This window comes from Scleropages formosus, chromosome 19, assembly GCF_900964775.1.
Source record: "Scleropages formosus chromosome 19, fSclFor1.1, whole genome shotgun sequence".
NCBI classification, from domain to species: Eukaryota; Metazoa; Chordata; class Actinopteri; order Osteoglossiformes; family Osteoglossidae; genus Scleropages; species Scleropages formosus.
In genome coordinates this window covers 18152550-18162785 of record NC_041824.1, presented here as the reverse complement: position 1 = coordinate 18162785, position 10236 = coordinate 18152550, and the positions used below count along the sequence as shown (strand labels likewise).

General features: G+C 41.2%; 1 protein-coding gene across 1 annotated transcript; it reads right to left on the bottom strand.

Annotated features, from left to right (window-relative positions):
* Positions 1-2977: 2977 nt before the first annotated feature.
* LOC108939081 (heme transporter hrg1-B-like) lies at positions 2978-10001 on the bottom strand. Its single transcript, XM_018760202.2, has 3 exons — positions 8597-10001; positions 6673-6840; positions 2978-5098 (listed from the first exon to the last, which is right to left on the bottom strand). Exons 1-3 carry the CDS (start codon positions 8724-8726, stop codon positions 4962-4964), a joined length of 435 nt encoding a protein of 144 aa, XP_018615718.1. The 5' UTR covers positions 8727-10001; the 3' UTR covers positions 2978-4961.
* Between the last annotated feature and the right edge of the window lie 235 nt (positions 10002-10236).

The following is a 10236-nucleotide window of genomic DNA, read 5'->3' as shown; positions in this document are numbered from 1 at the left end:
TTATTGTCTGGATTTCTTTTCTGAAAGTTTTTTTAAGTGAAAATTTGAACTGATATTTCAGTGAAGGGGTGTGTGTATGCATTTGTGAATCAAATCTGCATTATGACTCTTATCAGATGTGGCTTTGACCCGTTATTTGGACTGAACATGTAGTTTTTGTGCTGTTAGGTGTGGGCAATACGGTGGCACAGTATGTACCACTGTTGTCTCACAGCACTTTGGTGGCACGAGAGAATGTGGGTTCAATCCCCATTCAGTCTGTGTGGAGTCTGCATGTTCTCCCCTTGTCTGCGTGGGTCTCCGCCAGGTGCTCTGGTTTCCTCCCACAGTCCCAAAACATTTTGTTCAGGTTCACCCATAGTGTGTGAGTGACAGAGAGAGCGTGTTCCACTGATGTATGGATGAGTGACCCTGTGTGTATCTAGCAGTATAAGTCACCTTGCTGAATAAGGTGTGGGCTGATAACACTACATAGAGTTCATTGGAAGTCGCTTTGAAAAAAGTGTCTGCTAAATAAATAAATGTATAGGACCCTTGAGCAAAGAACTTACTGTAAACTGCTGCTTTTATATACTCAGCTGTATAAATTAATCAAATCAGTGTAAGTTGAAATGGAAAAGAGTGTCAGCCAAATAAATGTAAATGATTGCAGGTGAAGTATTTTTTATATCAAGAATAATTCATAAGCATCAATAACATAGTGCCTGGCGGAACTGGTATGGTGTTTTAATTCCAAAGTAACGATTTTATATACCTTTCTAGCAAAAGTAGCTGAATCAGCAATGTGATAGGAAGACGAAATGCCGCCAGGTACCGGGTGCACGCTGACGTTATGTTTTATCAGTACATGCCCAGAAGGAGTACAGGATGGTCTGCTATGCGAGCCGCTCGGCCCAGCACCGCCTCGGTGCCGGAAGTTTCACTCCGGATAAGGCTAACCCCTTCCTCTGCACCCACCCGACATAGACGACAACTGTAAAATCAAACCTTTATCTGAGGATGACTGCGGCTCCTTCGCTCTGCTGAAGAAAACGTCAGTGGGGTCTGATGCCGGTTGCATGTGTGCGTATTGCAGCGTCTCCAAGCTAGTCCTGCACCTTTTCATTTTGGGAGTCAGAACTGCTAAGAACTCGTAATTATAGGCAGGGTCATCTGGGTGTTTTACTGCTCCTGATCATAGGTGATGGTGCCCCACACCTCCTGGTTGACCCGATAAACTGATGCCTTTAAGATGAACCACAAACTGTAACTCTCCACACGTTGATGCAAATATTTTCTGGTAGAAACTCAGCATTCAAGAGCATGCTTGGAATCCGAGGATGGGATAAAGGCAGGTAAATACTACATACGGTAATAATTATTGTACATCACTTAGGAGAAAAACATGTACTCAGTGAGTCTATGTCAATCTATTTAGCAATATATGTTATTGTACAGCCTGCTAGATTAAAGCAAAGCATTTTTTAACTGATACACTGCCAGAGTAAAAACACAGTTAAGGGAGAGAATTGCTAGACCTAATCATGTAAGACTTTTTGTTGATGGATGAGAATATTCCCTGGTACAGTATCTCCGGCATTAAGTAAACTGGTGGAAGCACTGGTTCAATACAATCTGAAACTGAAAATTAATGTTCTTTTATTATTTTATCTTCTTTTAAAAGCCTGTATAGTATAACTGCTGAGAGATTTCTATCTGAATAGCGAGTCTGTAAAAGCCTGAACGTTTTTTCCTCTAGGCTTCTAGATGTAACCTCCAACCATACCCTTGAGAAGGCATTCGTTCAGTTGGCCTTGAGACACCTGAGACTGAACGGTTTTGGCGGGATGGACGTGGTGTGGCACAACCCCAGCGCCTCCTCCGGATCCCTTAACAGCAGAACGCTCTTCACATACTTGCTTGGGGACTTGGGGTGCAGCCAGGCAGCTGTGAACCTTAACACCTCCTTCTGCTGCTTGGTCCTATCTTGACTCCCAAGTGTAGTGTGTGTTCTAGCAGTTAATTAAGCCTAAAGTCCTCACATGGTCTCATCCCCTTGAGGTTTCCAGTTAAATCATCTTGAAAATTATTTTAAACAGTTAATCCCTTGGATAACAAATTTGTCAGGCAAACTACCACTTTGCTGAAGGGCTTTCAAATCTAAAATCCCAAAAACCCTACTTTGCTGGTCAAACTAAGACTCAACGTGAGTTATAGAAAATAATGAAAGGTGGTCAATACATTTTAGAAGGAAAGCAAATCATGAGGGGTTCAGGTACCAGTGAATGTGTCTACAGTAAACACTGAGCACAGTAACGTGAGCATTTGATGCAATGAGGTGGGTCCACCGCGATTCTTATTCAGGACTATTCACCCCATTACTTGTTGTAAACCGCTGTACAGACCTCTTTTTCTGAACAAGTAGGGGGGTTCTTCTTTCTCTTTTTATTCAAGAGGCCTTTGTCCAAGGTTACTTACAGCATTATGGGCTTTCTGACACTGGAGGACAGTTCCTAAATGTTTCTGGAAGTTGTGGAGGTCCTTTCTTACATCCCACACTTGTAGGATAATGTCTCTCAAGTCTGACACTGTCTATGGTCTATACACATACACTGGTTTACCTGTTGGACCTGAGAAGGTTCTCTGAAGATTCCGACTCAGTAATTTCCTTAACCTAGTGTTGTAACCGCAAGTCAAGCTTCCCCTCCTTTCAGCTTTGTGCCGTTGCCTGGAGTCCATCCAATGGTACCCACAAGCCCTTGTGGTTTCAGTGCTGGGGGGCACACTGACCTAAGACAAACAGTGGAGGGTGAAGTCTGATAGACATAGAAACAGCCCCACACCCATCCGCAGCACAGAATATGAAACTGAAACAATGTATTTAGTAAAGAAGAAATGATACTGCATTATATTCCAGCACAAACAATCTGAGAGACCTTACAAAAGTGACCATTTTTAGTATGGTATCATACTGATAATTACAAATAATACTGCCGAGTAATACATGTACATCATAAAAGAGCAGTGTTTTATTACAACACTGACTGTCACCTTGTACTGTAATAAGAACGTTTTGGGTTTGAAACCCTGCTGCCTTGTAGGAGTCCTGGACAAGGCCCATTTTATGACCTTTGTGGCTCAACAACTTTAATCCCAAAGACAACATAATTTTAAAAAAAATATACCCCATTCCATTAAGAAAGAAAATTATATTAGCAAGACATTTATAAACTAAATCTGCAAAGGACTGGCATCCCACCCAGGGTGTAACCCATCCTAGCATAGAACTCAAGAATTCTGGGATAGGATCCAGACCACCACAACCCTGATAAGGGGTTAAAGAGAGTGGGTGATTCATGTACCTATATTAAGTACAATAATACTTTTTTTTAGGTGTCATGGAGTCTAGGTCCAGCTATCCTTGGTGACCATACTGTATTTAAAGTATCCCAATTTAAACCACAGATTACTGTTAGTAGCAAGAGGAAAAATATCAGTGTGATCAATAAAATATTTTAATATTTACCCTCAGATACATTCACACACAAAAATTACACACGTATTGCTTTAATCAGGCTCCTATCATTTGTTTTAATCTCACCGATGTTGGAGGACCCCTATAAAACTGAGCTTTTAACTGAACCAACACATGGAAAACCATAAAGAAAAAATACTAAAAACAAATTAAGCAGCTGTTTACTATGGTATATTCATACTGTTGTGCAGCAAAAGTTTGACAACACATACCGTTGCTAAAAATAAACATTGCTGATATTATTTGCTGATAAATACTTCTCTCAGCCCGAGGGTACGGGATACTTCAGTGCAATCGGTGGTCCTGAATGACCATACCCTCCTCCCCTCACATGCATATTTTTACACCTTTTCAACTCATCTTGTACTATGGATTCTGGCACATTCACACTCCTCTGGAATATGTAGTGGTTCTTGCTCTGGAGAGAAACTGGTCTTTGCTTGAGTACAAGTTTCATCTCTGCAGTGTTAACAGTGAGGGTGAAGCACTCAGTCTGCTGCCAAGACCTGGATTTACACTTGAGCAGTAAAAACTCCACTTGACCTAGTGATCGGTCCTTAGTGGAGCTGGTACAAAAGTGTCCACTTCTGGAGAATTACAGTAATTCACTTCCTGCAGTACCATTCTTGCTTAGTTATTTCTACTGGCAGAGCATCCTTAGGCAAATACTTCAGGGATGAACTAGTGTGTGCACATCATGACCTACAGAAATACTTCAAAGCATTTTAAATCACAATCCACTGTCTCCCCCCCGTGGTGCAAAACACAAACTGCACCAGACCCACAGAACAAAAGCATTCTGAAAAGTATGGTGTGAGAGAGAGAGAGAGGAAAAAAAAAAAAAAAAAGTCACATGGTATGTAACATTCCTAAAACCCCAGGACATAGACCCATTGGGAGTACGATATAAAAAGTGATCTCAAAGAAGCATCTCGGCTGTATATCAAAACCAGGCATAAACTCACTCTGTCTGGACCCACCACACCACATACCTGCCAAAGTCAAGCTCCAGCAGGCCTTTGCAAATCCTTGGTCAGACATGCGCTTACACACACAGGACTGCTCGTCCTGATCTGTCAGAGAACGTGTCCTATAAAAAGGACTTTGTTTTAAAAATAAAAATAAAAAAAAACAAAAAGCCAGCGTCACCCGGTTGCCATGTTATTAAAAAGACGAAAATTCCGCGCAGACAGGATCCAGTTAAAAAAGGGTACTTCTAATTTACTCGACATATAATGCCCTCGTGTTCTATATACAAAGTGTTAAATCTGTATTTAAAATGCACCGGGGTCAGAGACAGAGGAGATGTCAAAGTCAACAAAAGAAATAAAGCAGGGCTGGGATGTGACTCATGACCTTGTGTTCCTTTCCCTGACACATGCCCCGCCTTGTCTCCAGCCTCTCCCTGTGCATCCGTCCTGTGTTTCGAACCCATCCCCATTCCCACTCAGAAGTCACTGAGGATGCTGATGTCCGCAAACTCGTTTCGGTAGCGATGTGCATACAGGCCGAGGAGGAATGACCACTTCAGAGCGATGAAGCTCCATACAGACGACAAGTAGAAATTCCTTGGATCGGTGAGGGCTGCAAGGCACCAAAAAATGTTGGAAGAACAGAGAATATCAACACAATTGAAATAAATACATACAAGACACAGATGCATCAACTGTAACTGGAGAGACAGGGGAAAACAGGCATTGTTCTATTATACAGAAAACAGCTTACAAAACTGGCCTACATGGCAGAGCAGCAAAAAGAGAACAAAGAAAAGGAATACATGCTTCCCTCGCACAAGTAAAAATCGTTCCTGAAAATCTGCTTGTAAAGAGAATTCTCGTAAAAAGGACTCCTCATTATCATTAATTTAAATGTGAAAATAGATTACACTTTCCTGAGCCACAAAAGGTTCTCCCATGGTTCACCACACATGCAAAATTCTTGTCTTATCTTTTAAACAGAGAAAATGTAATTCAAAACTAAGTCCAGAATAGGCGAAAGGTTCTCGACACCTTTCGATCCAGGCTTATACATTAAACATCTGCATGCTCCTTTTTTCTGTCCCCTTTCCCTCTCATCATTTACCCATTATTTTTTCTTTTTATGTTGTGGTTTTATTCTGTTGTCGTCGAGCAGCACGGTGGTAGAGAAGGTGCCGGTTCAAATCTAGCTCTGTCCATGTAGGCTTTACATGTTCTCCCCATCTTTGTTTGAGTAGTTTCCTCCAAGTGCTCTGGTTTCCTCCCACATTTGAGGAGAACTGGTGAATCAGTCCTTGTTAACGATCCTTACTGTTTCAATACGTGAGTGAATGAGTGCATCTGTGTGCGCGCACGTGTGAACGTTACCGCCCTGTGATGGACTGGTGTTTCCTTGCACCACGGTGGACCCTTCCTTGTGCCGTAGGTGTTCTATATATGCCCTGGGGCAGTGCATTGGACAAGTGGTTATTACTAACATATGAATTGTTTGTTCTTTTTTATTGTAATTTTTAAATGCTTTAAATGTTTTTTATTTTGTGGTTTTAATCTGCTTCTCAAGTTTTTAAATGCTGGTATGCTTTTGAGTTGTAATCCGTGTTTTTTTTTCATTGAAAAGAGTTTTAAAAAGCTGTATTTAAATATGCTATATAAAAGAATTAAGACTATACATATTAGTTTTGTGCCACCTTGACTGACAACTAAATTCATTCTTGGAGTGAGGGCAAATTTTTTTTAATATGAAGCCAGGGAAATTCCATCAATTAAATAATAATTAAACATTTATCTTCATTATGCACATTCTTTACCTTTCTCACACACCTGATTTACCTAATGTGCTGGTTTGAAAAAGTACATTTCCATATGAGAGTCCTGGGCTGTGCACTTTAATATGTTAAGTTTTTCTATACTGTTATAGTTGAATGTGTAGCCTAATCTGCTAACTATTGAAAAATTAGAAGTTTAACAACAGTTTTTTCCAACATATTATGAAACTCTGGACTTCACTGCTTCCTACTGCTTCATCTAAGAGGGAGTCTGAGGATTGGTTTTAATTACAGGTAAAACACAGCAAGTGCTGACAAGAGAAGAGGCTAAAAAGGAAACTAAAAAGAGACATTATGGTAGGAGATGCTAAAGGACTGGAAAAATAGGCAGTGACCATGTTAGTGTGAGACTCACATTGTTGCTGTGAGATGGCGATGGAAAGGAAGCTGAAGAAGGCTACTGTGGCCAGCAGTGAGAAGAGAACACTGATGAAGAGGAAGAATTTGAGGCCCTTCAGCCAGGTGCGCCAAAAGTCTTGCAGATACATGATGTGGGTGACAAGAGCCCAGAGTGCCAGAACCCCTGTAAGAGACACAAAAAATACCTTATTTCAGTGACAAATACATCAGTTAATAACCATTACAATGACTGTCACTGCACAAAACAACTCTGTCCAGGGTGATGAGGAAAGAATTAGAATCATCCCCCTCCAAAACCCCTTTGTCTCTAAATGAAGGGCTTTTTTATAATGTGGCCATCAACAAAATCATCATCTAGGAAAAATGAGGCATTAGAAAGACTTCTCTCTGGATACAACCACAGCATGTCAGAAGATGGGTTAAGAAATAGAATAAACAGATTTAATAGATACGTATCCCAATTAGGTAGAGCACAAATGGTCTATTTATCCTAATATCTTGTCTCTATGACATTTCAAACACACAGCTAAAAATTTACAGAAATACTTCACTACGTAAAAAATATAAATCCAATGATAATCATAAGATAATTAAAACAAATAACCTGATGTCAATTTATATTGCGTTATATACTAGTATAGTTTATGTCCTACATTTAGTGACTGCAGATGCCAATGTCAGTTAAGACAACTTTTTCTGTTTTTTTACTATAGATCATCCCACATACAATAGTAACTATGCAAGAAATGGTACATGAAGCAGAAATATGGTGAGTGGAGAAATGTAATGTCCCAAATGTCCATTTACTATGTACAATGAAACATGCATAATTTTTTTTTTTACCTGCTAATACTTGAACAGTCCCAAACTCTCCTTATACAGACAGTCCTCAACTTATGATATATGTGACTTACAATGACAGTCCCATCAATCTCATTATTAATAAGTCTCTACGCTTGGCTGTAACATCTAAAGATGACTGTTCCATCTACTGCAGGATAACATCGGCTGGCCACACTGTCACAAGGTACCCGTATTTCTTACTGGCTAAGTTAGGGTGTCTATCAGCGACTTATTTACAAAAGTGTTGCTTTCTTTACAGAATACTTTGTTTTGCACTGCAATCAAGTTGCTATTTATTTAAAACTGGCCAACAAGGGAAAGCGTGAGTGTTCTGGTGGTGCTTATTCTATAAGAGTATTTTACTATGAATTATGTGTGAAATTGATGGAAAAAATATAACAAAGCTCTGTTCAACACAGTATTTATACAAGTACATAAGTAAAAAGTATTTACCTCTGACTGAAGTTGGTGTAGTTGTGTGAGGTCAATGCAGGGCTACGTAGATTTGTATGAAGTCTGTAGAACTGTGTTGAGCTGGTGCACAGTTGTGTCGAGCTGTGCGAGGTTGGCGTAGAGCTACGCAGACTTGTATGAAGTCTAGAGTTGTGTTAAGCTGCCGGTGCACAGTTGTGTCAAGTTATGCGAGGTTGGTGTAGAGCTACGTAGACTTGTATGAAGTCTGTAGAGCTGTGTCAAGTTAGTGCACAACTGAACTGGACAGACCTGTAAACCTGAGGCTGATGCAGTGACACTGACAGAGTGTCAGTGTACAGCTGTGCGAAGCTAAACGACATACGTCCGTGCTCTGCCTCTGGTAACATAAAGGTGTTCTTCAGCTTTAATAATAAAATAAGAAGAACAAAGTCATTCGAGCAGAGTGTAACTCGGCAGTATCGCTCTCCGCTACGAGTAACTTAGAAAATGCCACCAGCACCAACCACACAGACGTCGACGGTTAAAACTAGCGCTACCCGACCGACGACGTGCGCGGATATATATTATATTACGAGACGCACGGGGTCGGTGACGGTTTCACCACACACACAGAAAAAAAGCCAGTAAATACTATACCGTACCTGACAAGCCACCCATAGCCGCCGTCCACGGTTGTTTATAGGCGACGTTCCAGACGAGGAACGCCGAGAAGCCCATCAAGGCGCCGAAAGCGGCGTATCCCACACTAACGTATATCCTTCTGAGCCCCATTGCGAAAAACACACACACACACACACACACCACTAAAAGAGAAGTGAACGAAGGTTCGGCGGCCGGCTGCCTGCTCTTCGCTTGCTGCTAAACGCCACACATGATGATGTTGTTGTTCCTGGTCCTGCGGAGAGCTGTAAACTGAAAGTGGTTACGAAACGCGGAGCCACCGGAGATGGCGCTCAACTCGCACTGTAGTGTTTGGATTCCTAGAGACTAAACGCGATGGTGGAAATTGTTGCTGGAGCGCAAACGCGGTGGGCCGCGCGAGCAGGCGCGCTCCGCACTGTGACTTCGCCGAAGCGCCGCTGGGCGCCTCGCAGTGGCTCATCTGCTGCAAAAACGGCGCGACGAGACCGCGCGCTGCCTCGCGCTTTCCGCCTTCTGTCGTGTGGAAACATCACTATTGCACACGGCGCGATTACCGTGTGATTCACACGATAATATTAAAATGGGATTGTGCCGTTTAGGTTCTTTTTATAAAGTACTTTAACCACTATAAGCGGATTAAAGCATCTGCTGAATGCACAACAGGCTCCATTCACTCAGGACCCGAAGCCCTCTCAGTCAGTGACTACGGCATTATGAAAATATCAAGGAAACTGAACATACCAAAAATATTTAAGCAAAAAGTTCGTGAAGGTGTTTTATTTTTCGGGTGTGGCACGTTAAAAAGTTTCACATTTTAAAACTATATCTATACGTTTAAAAACAGGTTCCGAAAGCATCAGAGCACCACCTGTGATGATATAATATGTGGTTTCGGTAATTTTCCGAACACGAATTCCCAAATTCGAAGCTCGCTGCTGTAACTTTACGATTAAAGTTACATGAAGACAGTAACGAACGACACATTTTGAACTTATCACAAAATATCTCACTTCTGAAACGGACTTTGCACGTTAAAATGTTCAGATATGGCATTCAAAGGTGAAATTAAGGCATAAAAATTGGCAGAATGAATGTTAAAGAAATCTGGTTGCACTTGAGGTGTATATTATATTGTCTACAAATGCCGTTTTTGTTTGTTTGTTAACGATATACTCGTTTGAAGATGGGGGAGGGAAAGAAAAAAAAAAAAAACAAAAAACAAGTGACAGGATGCGCCACAGAACATTCCAGAAGGTGCGGTAAGTGTGAGAATTACCATGGTGAGAATACCCTACTGAAGGTGAACACCTGTAGTCAAACTCTTGGAAATAAACCTTTAGGTTTCAGCAGGTGGCGTAGAGGTTAAAGCCCCTACCTTTGGATGTTGAAGTCCCAGGTGTAAAGTCCCACCTCCTTCTGTTTTAAATTGATACAGTGAAACAGAATTGATACAGTAAAAATTACCCAGGTATAATTGGGTAAACTGTTGTAAGTAGCTGAATAGTGTGGGTCACACTGCAGAAAAGTGTCAGCGAAATGAATAAATGTAACATAGTAAAGTGTGTGTTCGGCATGCTGCGCTTCAGGGTTGGTGTAGACTTTGTGAATCAAGACATTTCCTTTGTGGTTTCCGTAGGAT